General features: G+C 42.7%; 1 protein-coding gene across 1 annotated transcript in view; it reads left to right on the top strand.

The window, feature by feature from the left end:
- Positions 1 to 406: 406 nt before the first annotated feature.
- Positions 407 to 20,738, top strand: part of LOC143487657 (NLR family CARD domain-containing protein 3-like) — a gene marked incomplete at its 3' end in the record, with an annotated part of 67,414 nt that continues 47,082 nt past the window's right edge. Inside the window, exons 1-3 of the mRNA XM_076986711.1 lie at positions 407 to 2,178; positions 8,652 to 8,828; positions 9,608 to 9,784. Coding sequence (XP_076842826.1) covers positions 407 to 2,178; positions 8,652 to 8,828; positions 9,608 to 9,784 — 2,126 coding nt within the window. The remainder of the gene's footprint in view (positions 2,179 to 8,651; positions 8,829 to 9,607; positions 9,785 to 20,738) is intronic.

Genomic DNA, 20,738 nt, shown 5'->3' with positions numbered 1-20,738 from the left:
GTGATTTGCACTGCAATCGAAATTTGTCCTCTCCATTTACACATCTGTGCAGTCAGAACACACACACACACACACACACACAAACACACACTAGTGATTACTAGGGGGCTGTGGTGCACACATGTCCAGAGCGGTGGGCAGCCCTACCCCAACACCCAGGGAGCAGTTTGGGTTAGGTGTCTTGCTCAAGTCATGGTGTCAGGCCTGGGAACCAAACCCACGACCCTCCGGTCACAACCCACAATTCCCTAACGACCAGACCATGACCATATAGATTATTGATCTTGATGTCAAATAAATACATTTTTACTATTTACTATCAGCATATCTGAAGGTGGCATAGTTCATGTGGGTTTAGTGCAAACAAATAAAATTACTATCATCATGTGTTTCTGTTGTTTTAGAGATGATCTCTGGATATCAGCAAAAGCTCAAATGCAAACTACTGGAGAAATATAAAAAAATTACAGGAATTTCAGATCATGGAAGCTCAATTCTTCTGAATGAGATCTTCACAGAGCTCTACATCACAGAGGGAGGGAGTGGAGACGTCAATAATGAACATGAGGTGAGACAGATTGAGACAGCATCCAGGAGACCAGCAACACAGGAGAAACCCATCAAATGTAATGACCTCTTTAAAGACAAACCCATCAGAACAGTGCTAACTAAAGGAGTTGCTGGAATTGGGAAAACAGTCTCTGTGCAGAAGTTCATTCTGGACTGGGCTGAAGGAAGAGCCAATCAGGACGTCCACTTCATATTTCCACTTCCTTTTAGGGAGCTGAATTTGATGAAGGAGAAAAAGTTCAGTCTGATGGATCTGCTTCATCACTTTTTCCCAGAAACAAAAACATTACAGTTAATAGACTGTGATGCTTATAAAGTCATTTTCATCTTTGATGGTCTGGATGAGTGTCGACTTCCTCTAAATTTCCAGAACAATGAGAGCTTATCGGACATAACAGGACCGACCTCAGTGGACGTGCTGCTGACAAACCTCATCAAGGGGGATCTGCTTCTCTCTGCTCTCCTCTGGATAACCTCTCGACCAGCAGCAGCCAATCAGATCCCTCCTGAGTGTGTTGACCTGGTAACAGAGGTACGAGGGTTTAGTGACTCTCAGAAAGAGGAGTACTTCAGAAAGAGAATCAGTGATCAGATCCTGGCCAATAAAGTCATCTCACACATGAAGTCATCAAGAAGTCTCTACATCATGTGCCACATTCCAGTCTTCTGTTGGATTGCAGCCTCTGTTCTAGAGAGGATGTTGGATGAAGCAGAGAGTGGAGAGATCCCCAAGACTCTGACTCAGATGTTCACACGCTTCCTGATCTTTAACATCAAACACAAGGACAGAAAGTACCATGGAAAAACTGACACTGATCCTCACCAGACTAGAAATATTGTTCTGGCACTGGGAAAACTGGCTTTCCAACAGCTGGAAAAGGGCAACCTGATCTTCTATGAGGAAGACCTGAGAGAGTGTGGCATTGATGTCAAAGAAGTGTCAGTGTACTCAGGAGTGTGCACCCAGATCTTCAGAAAGGAGTTTGAACTGCACCTGGAGAAGGTGTTCAGCTTTGTACATCTGAGTGTTCAAGAGTTTCTGGCTGCTTTATATGCATTTCTCTCCTTCATCTCCAACAAAACAAATGTGTTGGAACATAAAAAGAAAACACTCTTTAAAAGATCAAGAATATCAACAATGTCTGACTTCCTTAAAAACGCAGTGGACAAGGCCTTACAGAGTGAGAATGGACACCTGGACCTTTTCCTCCGCTTCCTTCTGGGTCTCTCACTGGAGTCCAATCAGACTCTCTTACGAGGTCTACTGACACAGACAGGAAGCAGCTCTCACAGCACAGAGGAAACAGTCAAGTACATCAAGGAGAAAATCAGGAAGAAGCTCCCCCCAGAGAAATCCATCAATCTGTTCCACTGTCTGAATGAACTGAATGATCATTCTCTAGTGCAGGAAGTTCAAACATACCTGAACAGAGGAAGTGACCCTCGTCTCCATAGAGCAAAACTCTCTCCTGCTCAGTGGTCAGCTCTGGCGTTTGTGTTGCTGAAATCAGAAGAGGAGCTAGATGAGTTTGTCCTGAGTAAATATGACAGATCAGAGGAATGTCTACTGAGACTGATGCCAGTGGTCACAGCATCCAGAAAAGCTGAGTGAGTATTTTTATAAACACATTACAGCACTGGGGGGAGTTTCCCAAAAGCATCATAGAATCAGTACAAAATCATAATAAGACTTGTAACACTGTAGGGAGTTTCTGTTCTGGGGTTATTGATCCCTCCCACCAACAATTGAAACAGATAAATTAGAAATAATAATGTGTTGGTGTAAGGTCATGAATATGCATAACCAATTTAATACAATTACTGACTTTAGCATCTACATTACATGATGTTATCTGAACAACAGAGATTCACACACATTTCATATAACACAAGACTGATTAGCATAACACAACTGCACATTACAACTGGTTATATGAGACAATACATGTTAAAAATGACAGAAATGCAGCATACAGAATACAACCTGAATGTTACCTAACAGATGGACAGAAGGGGAAAGTAAAAGTGAGAGAGAGGGGAAAAGAGAAAGAGAGAGGGGGAGAGAGGTGGGGGATTGAGAGGGAGGGAGAGAGACAAACTACACAACACAAACTCCAATGCTAATTGACCCTAAATTGAGACTACACATTAGTGACCTACATGACAACAATAAATGAGAAGAAACCGAGGATGATGAAATTGAAATTGGCCAACACAGTCAGAGCTGGTTACACAGAGAGACCAGACTGTGTTCCCACTGTGAGCTCTCAGTGGTAGAGACAGGGCTGGTTACACAGAGAGACCAGACTGTGTTCCTACTGTGAGCTCTCAGTGGTGGAGACAGAGCTGGTTACACAGAGAGACCAAACTGTGTTCCCACTGTGAGCTCTCAGTGGTAGAGACAGGGCTGGTTACACAGAGAGACCAGACTGTGTTCCCACTGTGAGGTCTCAGTGGTGGAGACAGAGCTGGTTACACAGAGAGACCAGACTGTGTTCCCACTGTGATCTCTCAGTGGTGAAGACAGAGCTGGTTACACAGAGAGACCAGACTGTGTTCCCACTGTGAGCTCTCAGTGGTGGAGACAGAGCTGGTTACACAGAGAGACCAGACTATGTTCCCACTGTGATCTCTCAGTGGTGCAGACAGAGCTGGTTACACAGAGAGACCAGACTGTGTTCCCACTGTGATCTCTTAGTGGTGGAGACAGAGCTGGTTACACAGAGAGACCAGACTCTGTTCCCACTGTGAGCTCTCAGTGGTGGAGACAGAGCTGGTTACACAGAGAGACCAGACTGTGTTCCCACTGTGATCTCTCAGTGGTGGAGACAGAGCTGGTTACCCAGAGAGACCAGACTGTGTTCCCACTGTGATCTCTCAGTGGTCTGAACAATTACTTCCTGGTTTCAACTTAAAGGGCCAGGCTACAAGTTAAATTAATGGTGGAGACAGAACAGTGTCTATCAATCAATCAATCAATCAAATTTTATTTATATAGCGCTTTTTACAACAGTTGTTGTCACAAAGCAGCTTTACAAGTGCCGAGTCCTAGCCCCCAGTGAGCAAGCCAAAGGCGACAGTGGCAAGGAAAAACTCCCTAGTTTTTTGCATGAGGAAGAAACCTTGAGAGGAACCAAGACTCAGGGGGGGAACCCATCCTCCTCTGGCCGACACCGGTCACCATGACAACAACAACAATATAGACAGAATGTAGACAGAATGTAAAAGATGCAATAATGTCCATTTAGACCGAAAAATATGTAATAATGTCCATCATGGTGTAGGCATCCGGTTAGGCAGGAGGTGGCCGGCCAGGATGGATCGCTTGTCTCTCCTCATCTCATTATTCCTCAAGCAGGCGGGCAGCCATGTGGAGAAATGAAACAGGGAAAATTAGCTCTGTATGAGGACATATACGGGACAGGTAAAATTATAAACATTTCTGGAGTGTGGCAGCAACTCCGGCACTAAGTTAAATTATTACAGCCTAGCTAAAAAAAGGCAGAACCAGAAGGTAACATAGGCTTGGGGGCATTCTGAGACAATGGCATCCGTCCACTGCACTGTCAACAAACTTGAGTGACCACGAGCAGTGACAGGATGACAGCACCAGCACCCCAGTCTACCATAAAACCCTTCGTCTATGAACCCCTGGATCTGTACCTTTATCTAAGGGGGATATTAATTATCAAACGCTAGACTAAATAAGTGGGTTTTCAACCTAGATTTAAAGATTGTGACTGTGTCAGAGTCCCGGACACATTTAGGAAGATTATTCCAAAGCTGGGGGGCCTTATAAGAAAAGGCTGTCTATAATATTGTCTTTAACACTGTCTATAATTGTGTCTATAATACTGTCTATAACTCTGTCTATAACACTGTCTATAACACTGTCTAAAATTGTGTCTATAATACTGTCTATAATTGTGTCTATAATATTGTCTATAAAACTGTCTATAATTGTGTCTATAATACTGTCTATAATTATGTCTATAATACTGTCTGTAACACTGTCTATAATTGTGTCTGTAGTGGTTATTTCCTGTCCTGTTGGCCACGCCCTCCAGGTAGCAACACCTGTTCTTATCCACGTGGCCCATCCACTGCAACCAACAGGTGGAGCCACTCAAACAAAAAAGAAGAACACATGAAAAAACAAAAACATACACATGAATAACCGTTTTGGCTCCTACACATCCGGCCCCTAAATGTTTAGTTTACAACAAAACATTTAAATGATATAATACGAAAGGAGCCAATGAATGAGAGAAAAAAGACGCACTTTATTTTCTAGGATCCTTCTAGGATTAAGCAGAGCTTCGTCCTGTCCTGGATGTCCCCATATACGGGGTCAGAAAGCACCCTCACTTGCCTTTCCAAGAATGCAACAAGATCTATAAACTGAGGTCTGCTATTGTGATTCTCCTGAAACTCACACACAAAGGAACGCCATCTTTCTCTGAGTTTATATGGCAGCTTCATGATCAAGAGCTTCATACTTGAGGACAAATTAATTTCATAAGAATATCTCATTTCTTCCATCGCATTACAGCAACTCCTTAAGAAAATCACAAAGCCTTGTAATGCTTTAAAGTCCTCTGTTTTAACATCAGGCCATTCTAATACTTTCTTTATGTAAGCAGAACATATTTTGAATTCATCACCATAATGTTCCAGTAGCAAGGATTTTGCCCTTTGATATCCTCTGTCTGGGCTCATGTGAAGACAACTCCTGACAAGAGCTTTGGGATGCCCACTTGTGTACTGATCAAGAAAATACAGCCTATATGCGCTATTATCAGTCTTTGGCTCAATCACATTTTCAAACGCTCTGAGGAATGGGCGGTACAATAAAACATCACCATTGAAGATTGGGATGTCTCTATGCAGGAGAGTAGAACATTGTTGCTGCTTAACAAGAAGGGATGTTATCTCATTTTGACATTGAAGGATGTTACTCAATCTTTCATGACTACTCAGAGAGGCCGTTAAAGGTTGAACAAATGCCTTTTCAGACATGTTTGAAGTTGCAAATGTCTCTCCTTCGATTTTATTGAGAGGACTAGAGGTCTGAACTGAACTTGTTTTCTTGTTTACAGCAAGTGGACACCACCCCTAGGACGAACACTTGGGGTTTGTGCCACAGAAAGGGCATTAAAAACCTTGCTTAATGACAGGAATTCACTCTTCTCCTGTTTTGTTAACATCTCAGCATAATATGCATTCATAGCATCTGTACCACACATTGCCTTTCAGCTGGTGGTCCTGGTCGCGTGTTCTTTGGTTGTAACTGTCTTTCAGCTGGTGGTCCTGGTCGCGTGTTCTTTGGTTGTAACTGTCTTTCAGCTGGTGGTCCTGGTCGCGTGTTCTTTGGTTGTAACTGTCTTTCAGCTGGTGGGCCTGGTCGCGTGTTCTTTGGTTGTAACTGTCTTTCAGCTGGTGGGCCTGGTCGCGTGTTCTTTGGTTGTAACTGTCTTTCAGCTGGTGGTCCTGGTCGCGTGTTCTTTGGTTGTAACTGTCTTTCAGCTGGTGGTCCTGGTCGCGTGTTCTTTGGTTGTAACTGTCTTTCAGCTGGTGGTCCTGGTCGCGTGTTCTTTGGTTGTAACTGTCTTTCAGCTGGTGGGCCTGGTCGCGTGTTCTTTGGTTGTAACTGTCTTTCAGCTGGTGGGCCTGGTCGCGTGTTCTTTGGTTGTAACTGTCTTTCAGCTGGTGGTCCTGGTCGCGTGTTCTTTGGTTGTAACTGTCTTTCAGCTGGTGGGCCTGGTCGCGTGTTCTTTGGTTGTAACTGTCTTTCAGCTGGTGGGCCTGGTCGCGTGTTCTTTGGTTGTAACTGTCTTTCAGCTGGTGGGCCTGGTCGCGTGTTCTTTGGTTGTAACTGTCTTTCAGCTGGTGGTCCTGGTCGCGTGTTCTTTGGTTGTAACTGTCTTTCAGCTGGTGGGCCTGGTCGCGTGTTCTTTGGTTGTAACTGTCTTTCAGCTGGTGGGCCTGGTCGCGGGTTCTTTGGTTGTAACTGTCTTTCAGCTGGTGGGCCTGGTCGCGTGTTCTTTGGTTGTAACTGCCTTACCCGTTTTAAATGGTATGCCATGTTGGTTGTTGTCGTGCGAAATGAAAGACGTTGATGACATAACTTGCACTTTACTTTTTTTGATTCCACCTCTTGGGGTCCACCTCTTGGGGTTCGACAATTCTTGAAACCCCAGATAGGCACTCAGACACAGACAAAAGAAAAACATTAATTTCTGCCATTTTAGGTTCAAACCAGTCACATTCATCTTGCTTTGCCTCATCCTCAGTCAACAGCTCATGATAAGCCCTGTGTATGGCTTTAATGTCACCCAACAATTGTACATACTTCAGATGATTTTCTTTTACTTCCTGTACACGTCACATCTTCCATAAGTTCAACCAATATGTTTTTTCTTCTAGTTAAATGTGCAAGTTTTCCTTTTCTAGCATGCTTTAACTTGGTTGCCTGTTCTGTGTCTTCTCTTCCTAGGTCAGTGTTTAAGGGACTAGGCCTGACTTCTTCCTTCCACGTATTCATAGGATCAGTCATGCTTGTTTGTTAACTGCTTATCGTGAATTCATCCAACAATCCATAATCCACTCCTATAGCAGATCCTTTAAAATTTGAATGACATCACTTAATCCACTCCAATAGACATCCTCAGTTCTCAAATCAAACAGTGCTTTCCAAAGGCAGAGAGGGAAGTATGTACCATGCTCTCAAACAACCAGTCCAGGCCAAGTGCCCCTCAGTTTCCATCCAGCTCGTCCTTTTCTCACAATCTTCATCATTTCTTGGTGAAGTTCTTTACATGCTGGATGGATGCTATAGAAGGGGTCTTTGACTTGTTGTAGTGGTTATTTCCTGTCCTGTTGATAACCACTATGATATCTTTGATAACCACTATGCAACCAATAGGTGGAGCACACTCAAACAAAAAAGAACACATGAAAAAACAAAAACATACACATGAATAACCGTTTTGGCTCCTGCAGTGTCTATAACACTGTCTATAACTCTGTCTATAACACTGTCTATAATACTGTCTCTAACATTGTCTATAATTGTGTCTATAATACTGTCTCTAACATTGTCTATAATTGTGTCTATAATACTGTCTATAACACTGTCTGTAAATTGTGTCTATAATACTGTCTATAACAGTGTCTATAATTATGTCTATAACATTATCTATAATACTGTCTATAACACTGTCTATAACACTATCTATAATACTGTCTATAACACTATAATTGTGTCTATAACACTGTCTATAATACTGTCTTTAACATTATCTATAATTGTGTCTATAACACTGTCTATAACACTATAATTGTGTCTATAACACTGTAAACAGTCTATAAATGTGTTTATATTACTGTCTATAACACTGTCTATAAATGTGTCTATAATACTGTCTATAAATGTGTCTATAATACTGTCTATAACACTGTCTATAAATGTGTCTATAATACTGTCTAAAATTTTGACTATGACACTGTCTATAATTGTGTCTATGACACTGTCTATAATACTGTCTATAATCTCTTATCTATGTTATATTTATTTTTAGGTGTTTCATATTAGTTGCTTTGGCAACAGTGTATTTTATTACATTTATGCCAATAAAGCATTGTTGAACTAGAGAGATACAAAGAGAGATACAGACAGACCAGTGTTTGACACCACTGATCAATCACAACTCGCCACATGCTGACCAATCACAACTCGCCACATGCTGACCAATCACAACTCACCACATGCTGACCAATCACAACTCACAACTTGTCTGTCTTTGTTCTCCTCTATGTGTGTTTGTATTTCCATGTTTTGGGTCTGTCTGGTTTCATGTGCTTCCTGTTGGATTCTGGGTGGAGGGGGAGAGAGGGGGGGGGGGGGGACAGCGAGGCGTGTGTGTGTGTGCGCACGTGAGCTTGTGCGTGTGAGGCAACGTGTGTGTGTGTGTGCACGTGAGCTTGTGCGTGTGAGGCAATGTGTGTGTGTGTGAGTGAGAGAGATGTTTGTGTTCACGTGTGTGTTGATGTGTAAGTGTGAGTTTTTCTCCTCTCTACAGTCTGTCTGACTGCAGTATTAAAGAGGAAGGCTGTGCTGCTCTGTGTTCAGCTCTGAGGTCAAACCCCTCATCACACCTGAGAGAGCTGAATCTGAACAACAGTGAACCAGGAGACTTAGGAGTGAAGCAGCTCTCTGCTCTACTGGAGGATCCACACTGTACACTGGAGAAACTACAGTGAGTTACTGACTCTTTATACACACACACACACACACACACACACACTTGTCCTGTAATTGCTGCCATATGATTAAGTTCAGTAAAATGGTTCAGAAAAAATAAAATGAATGTTTTTATACTTTTGTTTTATGTTCTCCAAGTTCATTGTGATGTTATGGAGCTGTGGAGGTGGAATAAGTGGAATTATTATCACAATATGAAAGCAGGGTATCTGCACATTTTAAAATCTCAAATTCAATGACTTTTAAGACCTTTTTAATACCTCTCACAAGAAAAAATAATACTATTACCGGGGATGCAGGTGTGTTCCACATCGTTGACGGGGGGGGGGGGGGGGGGGGGGTTGGCGAACGAGAATTGTTGACCGGGGGGGGGGGGTTGGCGAACGAAAATTGTTGACGTTGTTGAGGCCGTATACTTCAACGCTAGAAATCTAGCACTAGGACCCTGGAGCGGTTATTTTCTGCATTAGCGCTAGATTCGGCAAAGTTCACATCGCGCCAGAACAACTGAACAACACATACTTATAATAATTTAATGCCTCCCCTCATAAAATTCCAGACATTTTAAGACATTTTTAGGCCTTGAATATGGAAAACTAAATTTAAGACATTTTAAGACTTTTTAAGGACCCGCGGGTACCCTGGAAAGTGAACCAGTAACACTGTGTGCGCGCGCGCGGGGCGCACGTGAGCTTGTGCGTGTGAGGCAACGTGTGTGTGTGGGAGTGAGAGAGATGTTTGTGTAAGTGTGAGTTTTTCTCCTTCTCTCTACAGTCTGTCTAACTGCAGTATTACAGAGGAAGGCTGTGCTGCTCTGTGTTCAGCTCTGAGGTCAAACCCCTCATCACACCTGAGAGAGCTGAAACTTTACTACAATAAACCAGGAGACTCAGGAGTGAAGGAGCTCTCTGCTCTACTGAAGGATCCACACTGTACACTGGAGATACTAGAGTGAGTTACTGACTTACTGACTCTTTATACACATACACACACACACACACGTACACACACACACACACACACACGAGAGAAGGTAGAGGGCGGCACCCATCAAAGTGACAGGTTGACCTCTAGTTGACCCTGCCCCCCTCACCCCCCCCCCCCCCAACCTCACCCCACCATGTGACATCATCACATCAATCAATGTCAGGACGATCAAAGTGTAAAACATTGCTTTGATATTTTGTTTTTTGATAAGGTTAATTAAAACTTTATTTTGATCTTCTCTGATGTTGACTCTCCGGAGCTGTATAACCCTAGCTACCTGCGACACACACACACACACACACAAACAAACACGCGCACATACATACACACACAAACCCCTAGTCCAACAGCGCTAAAGACAGTAGGGTCTCAGACACATACACACATACTGATGCGCTCGCTCATGACCTTGACTGGCTCTGTAGGGAAACCGCTATCTGCACACACACACCCCTAGTCACACACACCTCTGTTCATGCAGAACAGCACACACCCCCCTAGTCCCACAGCGCATGCGCACACTAATATGCTTACTTGGAATAACTTCAAAGTAGCACGTACTTCAAACAATTAATAAACACTGATGAACCAATGAGGAGGCATTCTCAACAGACCAATCCGGGGCGAGTCTAGCGCGTGAGCATTTAAATAGAGAGAGAAGGGAAATGTTTTGTTGAAGAGTCAAGATGCAGTCTAAGGTGGTATGCGATTGTCCGTACGCTCCTAAAAAACCTTTTGCGTGGCAAAGAAGAATCGACGCGATGGCGCGGGGGGACACTCAACGATACTGGCCTCTGAAGGACGAGAAGGGTAGCGGAGGGTACTTTTTTGACGAGAACACCTGCACGGTTTCCTTCTTTACAATCCCAAGACCGGTTTACTTTGTACCTGAGAACGCTGCCGAGAAAGTGGAATACAATCTGTACGACTGGAAGGAGTTCCGAAGATGGCGCATGAGGTTTGAGTACCTTGTGGAGAGAGAAGTGCCGCTTCATACTTTTATTGAGCACGAATGGAAAGGTCACAGAAGCCCATACCACATTTTCAACATCTGAGCGTGTATGCTCACCGAGGGAGTAGTAGACCTCTGTTTGTTGGTGACTCACTCACGTAAACGCGGGGCTCCCGGCGAGGACGTTGGGAAAAATGGTGAGGTGAAGTTCGGGCGTCTCAACTGGTACCACATGCTAAAGTATTTCGCCATGGTCGATAATCTGTTCAAGAATATGGTGAAAAACATGGGCATTGAAACTATTAAGATGAATCTGTACGGCGTGTTTGAGGAGTGCGGAGAAAGCATCGTGCCTCTGCCGAAAATCATCGAGGAACCCTACGAAGAAGACTCCTCCCACTCCTCATCTTCCAGTATAAATGAGCTAACGATAGCCGAGCAAGACAAACCGGTCATCATCAACATGACTATCCTAAAGGAGGATCTCACGACCTCTTCCTCGTCAAGCTCTAATGATGACGAAGAACCGCCTCCTTCAGATCCTAAAGATAAAGAGAACGTGCCTCCTGAAACACCTTCAGTCGAAAAAACGGCCGATGAGATAGACGGCGTTCTCAGCACGAAGGTGCTAAAGATAATTTGAAACGTGATCGGAACCCTGCTGGATGGAATTATCGATAAGGATATCAAGGAAAACTGCAACGGATGCACTATAGATCACCCGAGTCAACTTCAACACCAATGCCTGAGCGACCCTGACCCGAGCTATTTCTGTCTCAACCTACCCAAGCTGCTTAAGAAAGTGTTCAAGCCGTGGTTCCCGCAAACGGTGACCGTAGCAGTGAATATGTGCGGTATCTCAAATCCCCCTCCTCACAGCAAGATCTCTGCCGTTGCTGAGGCGATGATGATGGAGCTAAAACATGAAAGTAAAATCAAAGATGCTCTGAGAGAGATTGAAGAGCAAAGTCAGGATCTGTACGAGGACGAGGACCTGCAGGAGCGCCTTAAGGACATCTGGACGCTGCAAGAAACCCTGACCCTTCACGAGGCACCTGAAAAGAAGCCTCAATATTCTGAAAATTGAGAGGAAATTTCTAAACGATGGGAAACCTTGTCAGCAGGTCTGACGGTTCTACATCCGAGAACAATCAATTAATCAGGGACATGATCTCTTTGTTCAGCAACACCGTCGACGTCACAGCTTACGATCTCGCCGATGAGAGCGAGAGTTTATCTGCTTTAAAAAAACTGATGTGTGTAGTACGGGAATCTAGCGGCCTATGGAGTTCTCTGATCACCGAAGCCGATAATACTAGTTATCCGGCACACACGTATATATCACGCATTCTTTCTTGCATGTTTGAAAAACCCTTTGTATGTAGAGACGCTCACCTCTTATGCATTTTCACCTATGTAACCGACGTGTGTGTTTTGAAACTAAGAAAAGATGAAAAGGTTGATGCCTTTGAACATACTATTTCATTATTAAATGAACATAATATAAATGTAATCTCCTTTGCCAAACATTTGTTAATAAAACCATAAAGCATTGTATGCTCAAATGTAATCTCATATGCCAAGTTTGTTTTATAAAAACTATTAAGCAATGTAATCCCATGTGTCAAGTTTGTTTTATAAAAACTATTAGGCAATGTAATCTCATGTGTCAAGTTTGTTTTATAAAAACTATTAAGCAATGTAATCTCATGCCAAGTTTGATAATAAAACCATGAAACAATGTATTTGTTGCATCATTGTAATCGAGTCAACATGATAGAACGTTTGCTGAAAAAGATTTACTATACCCCCTCAAACCCCGGGTCTTACGGAGGGGTAGTGGGTCTGCAAAGGAGCATCGCTGAGAAGACCGGTAAAAAGGTAGATGTCAAAAAAATCTAAACCTGATTAGCGGCGCAGGATGCGTACACGCTACACAAACCGGTCTCTGGGAAATTTAAAAGAAACACAGTAGTCGTGAAACACATTGACGCCAGGACGGAGAATAGTCTGGAGCTTTGTCTTCCATGAGACTTTAAGCATGGAGTTTCAAGTCGAGCCAAGCTTGAGGTTCTAAGAGTTCGCTGTACAGAGGTCGGTACACGGGAAAGCAGTAACACTGAGAAAACGCTTGGTATGTGGCATGGCAACAATACTTCGCAACCCGGAAGAGAGAGGAGGAAGCTTAAATAGTTGCGAAAGGGGAGGGGCGATGAGCGGCAGGTGTATCGCATCACACGGTGATCATGTGCTGTTCCTGACAGCTACATTGTTCACACTATTTTTATTTTTACACTAATTTTGTCTTATCTTTGCTTCCTTTTAATGTTTCTATTTATTTTCTGTAAAGCACTTTGAGTTGCATGTATGAATGAAAGGTGAATAAAATTTATTATAAAAAGGGAGAGGCAGAAAAAACACAGCTCAAGTGACCACTGCAATGGTTCACCAACTGCTGCTACATTCTTCACACTATCATCACCCCTCCCCTCCTGATGGCTGCATGTACATAACAAAGGATGGCCTAATGGGATGCAGGTGAGCCCAGCTCGTCTTTTGACGAGCTCTTGGGAGCTCGTAGGAGGATATGAAAATGGTTGTAGTCCTAGTGTTAACTCGTGGATTCCTGCCGAGGAAGTCCACGACATTGTGAAACGATAAAAGGAGGCATTGTACTTTTGCACAAAATTATAACTCCGTAATCATAGAGGAAAGCGGATTCTTCGTTACTCTCCCAAGCAACGCTTCGAAAGACATATATCCCGATAACAGAATTTCGTGCTACAGGACGCATTTCTTAACACTAGAAGTCCCAGAGAAGGGTCTTTCAACACTTCTACCATCGGAACCCAGAGAAGGGTCGAGAGAACTGAAAGATTTTAGCTAACACCCTATTATCAGCTGCGAGCAGGCACTTTTGTTCTGTAAATAAGGCCATTACTGGCGCACCACAGGAGGGGGCATGCTTCAGCTCACAACTAATTGTTGTTTTCCATTGAGTTTGGCCATTTAGTTTCTAGTTAGTTCTATTCAGTTTATTGTATTTTATAATATAAAGGTTATATATATTGTATTTAGTTTAGTTTTATCTGAGCAACAAAGCACAAACAATACATTATTTTTTTATATTTTAAATAGAAAATTAGAAATTTTATAGCCAGGTACATGTGAGTAATGACCAGAAGCATTTGTGTCTAAGTCAGGAGGACTGAAATTTCAGCATGAGAAACATACAAAAGAACAACTGTTATGTTTCCATGCTTTTTTATGTTCCATGCTTTTTATTATTGCCATAAAATTATACAAAAAATACAAGGAATAAAACAATTCCACACATATTTACAATAGGCTGCAGTGCAGGGCTGTGTGTGTGTTTGTGTGTGTGTGTGTGTGTGTGTGTGAGTGGCATGTCCTTCTTGTGTGATTAGCACTTCAGCAGTCTGTCAGAACATGCCTGGCACTGCCAGGGTATCTCCCTGGTACATTTGCCACACGTGTATCTGTAGCAGTCGACACATCTCACATTTGCACAATTGTTCATGAGTGTTCTCATCAGAGCATTCACATACAACTATCTACCCAGTCTGCCAGTCCCTCATTTGGGGAGAAAGCTACAGTATTGTGGCTATTCCCACTTTAGTGACCCCATTTTGTTTCTCTTTCACTCAGACAATAAAATATTCCAATACAGTGAGGACATGCACCCAAGACGAAAATTTCAGACCCTCCATGATAAAAAATTGTCCAAATTGTCTAAAGTGGGGAATAGCCACAATAGTGTAGCTTTCTCCCCAAATGAGGGAGTGGCAGACTGAATGTATAATTGTATGTGAGTGCTCTGTTGAGAACATTTCAACTTTATTGTATTTTTCTAAACTTACATCATGTCCTCTGTAGCTGCTGCTCTCAGGCCCTCTGACTGCCTCTCTCACCTTATGCATGTCCCCTGCACAACAATGCAGCTGGGGGATGGGCAAACACACTCAGGACCAGCTTACAGACTTTTGCATGACCTTTTTTGAGGTGGATCAACACAATTAATTTGGTAATTTTTTTCAAAAATTGTTATTTTGAACCCACTTATCTTTTTTAGAAGAAAAACATTACTAACATTACTACATTTCTACCTGAGCCTGCCAAAAGCCAGTGCTAAGGTATTTTGGATCATGAGGCCATCCTTTGTCATGCAGCCACTTCTAGGTAGACGGGGGGATGGGTGATAGTGTGAGCTATGTTGATCCATTGACTCAGATGGAGAAGAAAAGACCCTTTCAGAGAAATCTGAACTTTAGCTATTTTGACCAATAATCATGTCACCTTTTGCAGTGAGAAAAAAATCCAAAATTAGTACAAAGGAGGCAGACTTGAGATGTTTTAGAATTATAGTTCAAATAATGTCTGTGTCAGTTTTATAATAAAGAGAAAGATGACTGTAGCCACCTACATGTGGATGAAAATTCATGTCACCACACATTTCACTTACTCTGTTGACTGAGAAGCAAGGATAGCAAAGGTTTCCAGTACACAGCAGGCTTTGGACATGATCCTGGAGGGGCCGTGGGCGGGTGGGGTTCCCTGGTCTTTCTCTGCCTGCCTCTGGCCTCTGGGGCCTTGCTAATAAGTACATTCTGTACATTTATCCTATGTTGCACTTACATAAACACACACACTCACACACACATACATCAGTCATTTGTGCTGTATGTCTTACTTTCTGCTCTTCATTTAGTAGCAGCAGTTGGTGAAACATTTGAGCTGTTTTTTCTGCTCTTCTGTCTTTTCCCTTTTTACTTTCTCTCCCACTCTTTTCTCTTGTGTCCTGTATGGTTCACCTAACCCCAATTGTTTTTATCACTATTGTACTGTATTATACAGAATTGTTTTCTTTTGATCCTTACATGAAAACAAAGTTGTCCTCCCAAGGTGAAAGGGTGGAGGTGGGCCAAAAAAAAAAGTTTGAAAAGCCCATATGAAGCAATTTTCAAGCCTAGGGTCACAAACGTCACACACAACACATTGTTAGTTTTCAGAGAGTAGTGAAAATCTGTAGTAGTGATATCTCTTTTGGTAAGATTTCCTAAATTTCCTATTTTTGTTTGCTGGTTATGGCTGTATTTGGAAGAGACACACTGCAAAATCTTGATCTTGATAAGTTAAAATTGCTCAATAATATTATTCTATTTCAAGTAGCTGAGGGTTTTTTGTATACATTTATGTAAAAACATTTTTACCTATTAGCAGTTTTTCAAAAGACAAAACTACTTAAAATAAGGTTAAAAATATCAGAGCCATTTTGACTAATCAATATGCCACCTATATGCCATTATAATTCAAATATTATGTTTGTGTCAATTTCACATTATTTCAACCTTTCACAAATCAAATCTCAAACATATGGTTCTGTAGATGAGGAGACTTCTTGCAAGAGATCTTGCACAGTCTCATATGGCAGCCAAGGAGGTGCAAGCTTTCAGCAGCAACCACCCATACCTGACACACGCCTCATTTACATAACACTGGAGGCAAGTTCAGCTCTTCTCCCCCCTGCTGATTCCTCAGGCAATGGGCACTTTTGCAAATGAATGGATGTTAATTGGAGCCACCAGAGGTGTCAGTTTGGACTAAGGTTCTTTGGACCCTCTTTAGGGACTTCAGGGGGTTGGTTGAAATTTCAGGGACTTCTAGTGTTAAAACCTATAGAGTTGTCTGGTGAGTGGGAGGTAGCTCTCACAGAAGAGCAATATCCTAAAACGTGGTTCAATCTGCACGAGAAGAATGGCGAGGAACCTACCTTTGTAGTTAGAAGTGTAGACAGTGTGAGCACAAAGTTTTTTATACCGCAAGGATATTATGACGATATATACCTCATCGTAAAGGAAATGAATAAGAAGCTGAAAACGTTGGATCCCGAACTAAAGTTAGAATATCGTCTGCTGCCGACGGAGGGGCGCAGATAGATTTTTACGTAGCGGGTAATAGCGACGATTACCTGGATCTCAACAACACTTTTTTATACCTAAGATGTAAAATCACAAACCCTGACGGAACTGACATAGCCGCCGACGCAAAGGTCGGTGTCGTGAACTACCCGATAGCTTCCCTTTTTTCACAAGTGGACGTTATGCTAGGAGACCGCCTCATCAGTCAGTCGAGCAGGGCTCTCAAGTTTAGAATTCATTTCTGAGTGAGATCTTGTCAGGGTAAGATTTGAACCTGGCGAGTGTAAGTTGTTGGGGAAGGGGGGGGGGTTTGTGGCGAACGTAAGTTGTATATCGTTATCGATCGCCAGTGGAGGGCGATATAGATATGGATCAAAGGTAAATAAACTAGATTTATTTCGGCGTGTGAAATCGGAAGTGTGGCGTGTGAAGACGGTCAAATGCGTGTCACACGCTCAATGCGTGAAACTTGAGAACACTGCAGTCGAGTAATACGTACCCTTACAGAGCCGTCATGGAATGCCTCATGAATTACAGCAAGGACACACTGGAGACTCAGTTTTCAAGCGGTATGTTTTACAAGGACACCGCGGGGCATATGGATGCCACAGACCCGGCGGCCCGGAACATGGGTCTCCAGAAGCAGAGCCGCGTTTAGCGACGAAAGTTTGACCCTTTGACCTGATCGGATACATTCACTCCGATATATTTTTTCAGGATAAATTTTTACTGAACGGAGTGGATCTGAAAATTAAATTCGTAAGGAGTAAAGACGAGTTCTGTCTAATAAAAGAAGGACAGATGGACTACGTTATAAAAATCCTCACGGCTTCTCTGTTTGTGAAAAAAGTCACCGTGTCTCCCGCGGTGAAGTTGGGTCACGCGCACACGCTTCTGAATGCCACGGCCAAGTACCCCGTAGAAAGGGTGTGCATGAAGACCTTCAGTTTACCCGCGGGGAGCCGCGTATGCACCCAAGAAAATCTGTTCCTAGGTCCTCTTCCAAAAACCGTCGTTATAGGAATGGTGGATAACGGCGCATACGTAGGAGCCTACAATAAAAACCCCTTTCATTTCAAACACGACACAGTTTATCGCTCTCTATGTGGACGGAACCCAACATCCCGCTAAGTCTTTTCAACCGAATTTAAGCCGGTAAGGTCGGTGTCGTGAACTACCCGATAGCTTCCCTTTTTTCACAAGTGGACGTTATGCTAGGAGACCGCCTCATCAGTCAGTCGAGCAGGGCTCTCAAGTTTAGAATTCATTTCTGAGTGAGATCTTGTCAGGGTAAGATTTGAACCTGGCGAGTGTAAGTTGTTGGGGGGGGGGGTTTGTGGCGAACGTAAGTTGTATATCGTTATCGATCGCCAGTGGAGGGTGATATAGATATGGATCAAATGTAAATAAACTAGATTTATTTCGGCGTGTGAAATCGGAAGTGTGGCGTGTGAAGACGGTCAAATGCGTGTCACACGCTCAATACGTGAAACTTGAGAACACTGCAGTCGAGTAATACGTACCCTTACAGAGCCGTCATGGAATGCCTCATGAATTACAGCAAGGACACACTGGAGACTCAGTTTTCAAGCGGTATGTTTTACAAGGACACCGCGGGGCATATGGACGCCACAGACCCGGCGGCCCGGAACATGGGTCTCCAGAAGCAGAGCCGCGTTTAGCGACGAAAGTTTGACCCTTTGACCTGATCGGATACATTCACTCCGATATATTTTTTCAGGATAAATTTTTACTGAACGGAGTGGATCTGAAAATTAAATTCGTAAGGAGTAAAGACGAGTTCTGTCTAATAAAAGAAGGACAGATGGACTACGTTATAAAAATCCTCACGGCTTCTCTGTTTGTTAAAAAAGTCACCGTGTCTCCCGCGGTGAAGTTGGGTCACGCGCACGCGCTTCTGAATGCCACGGCCAAGTACCCCGTAGAAAGGGTGTGCATGAAGACCTTCAGTTTACCCGCGGGGAGCCGCGTATGCACCCAAGAAAATCTGTTCCTAGGTCCTCTTCCAAAAACCGTCGTTATAGGAATGGTGGATAACGGCACATACGTAGGAGCCTACAATAAAAAACCCCTTTCATTTCAAACACTACGACACAGAGTTTATCGCTCTCTACGTGGACGGAACCCAACATCCCGCTAAGTCTTTTCAACTGAATTTAAGCCGGTAACGCCGTTCGCGAATATCATTCGCTAATTCTGGCTTCGGGAAAACACCTTAAAGATTAAGCTCTTTCCATCGGTCGTCAAGAGTACGTAGGAGGCTACACATTGCTGGCTTTCAATCTATCCCCCGACGATGGTGGAGGGCAGCATCTGTCGCTGATAAAGCCGGAAATATGAGAATGGAACTCCGGTTTAAAAATCCTCTGCCGAGGACCATAAATCTCGTTATTTATGCAACGTTTGATACCATACTGCAAAGAAATAACCACCGTAACGTGCTCATCGACTACCAATAAAAACGCATGGACACCGCAGAACTTACCGAGGTGATGAGAAGTTGCCGAGCTTTGGAGAAAGTCTTTTCTGGAGTGGTTCCCTGAGACCGGCTACCTAGCGTTAAGCTGAAACGCTTTCCCGCTATGTTTGTTGTAAACACGCACCCCAGTCATATGCCCGGGGAGCACTGGTTGGCCCTGTGTCTGAATGACGAAAGGTCCGGAGAATTTTTTGATTCTTACGGTAACCCTCCAGACTACGAACTCTTTCCTAAATCTATTTATTCATTTATGAAAAAGAACTGCAAAGAAATAAGACATAACTCTATACAAGTTCAGAGCTTTGATTCCGTTTGCTGCGGCCCTCACTGCATTTTCTTTTTATGTCAAAGGGCTAAAGGAAGATCGTTTAATCAAGTTATATCGAATTATAAGGACGATGTAAAAATCAACGATAAAATGGTTGTAACTTTTGTCAAAAAAATGTACACTACACTGAATAAGAGATGTTCCGTTACTTGTAATCAGCGAGTGTGTTCCGGTGAAAAGTTTAAATGCTCTGTAAAAGATTAGACGTACGCCATTTTGTCTTTTTGTATATTTTATTATTAACACGAATCCTCCGAGAGCTACAAAAAATTTCGTAGGGTTTCCTAAGGTCCATGTAGCCCACTCCCTTGCAGTGAAGGGATTAATGCCCATTGTTTTGGTAATGATCTGGAATGCAGCGGAAGCGGCTCAACCCCCATGCGACACAACCTCACGGTAAACTCAAAGTTACAAGCAGACTGTATATGTTACCGATCCTACAACAAACAGCAGAACATGTATAGACTCGTGTTTCAAAAGTTAGAATTCAAGCGCACGTAGCAGCAGACGTAGAGACAACTGTTTCTCTAATGAGTCCTGCCAAACAATAAAAATAAAGAAATTAAATTGTTTGAATCTTGCTCTTTGTATATTTCCTTTACTATACTATGCTATATAATATTTGTAGTAATCGAACACTTTCTGTTTCCATGTAATTAGCTAAGAAATTATATGGCACAATTAGATGCTAGTGTTGTATAGGAAATCCCATAGACTTGCTAGCTAAACAGCAGGCTTGAATCTTGCTCTTTGTACATTTCGTATACTATCCTATCTATCTATCTATCTATCTATCTATCTATCTATCTATATTTGTGATAGAAGCATTTGTGTTTCTGCTTGTTTGTGATCTAAACAGCAGGCTTGAATCTTGCTCTTTGTACGTTTCTTATACTATCTATCTATCTGAAAAGAAAAAATGTATCTATCTATCACCTGCATTTGTGTTTCTGCTTCTATCATGACTCTGAAGAACACACCCACGGCAGCTCATACTAACTGAACATACCCCTAACTGAAAATAAAAAATGTATCTATCTATCTATCTATCTATCTATCTATCTATCTATCTAGATTTGTGTTAGAAGCATTTGATAGAAGCATTTGTGTTTCTGTGTCTATCATGACTCTGAAGAACACACCCACAGCAGCTTATACTAACTGAAAAGAAAAAATGTATCTATCTATCTATCTATCTA

This window comes from Brachyhypopomus gauderio, unplaced genomic scaffold (genome assembly GCF_052324685.1).
Source record: "Brachyhypopomus gauderio isolate BG-103 unplaced genomic scaffold, BGAUD_0.2 sc49, whole genome shotgun sequence".
NCBI lineage: Eukaryota > Metazoa > Chordata > Actinopteri > Gymnotiformes > Hypopomidae > Brachyhypopomus > Brachyhypopomus gauderio.
The sequence above is the reverse complement of the archived record's forward strand: the minus strand, read 5'-3'. Positions and strand labels throughout refer to the sequence as shown.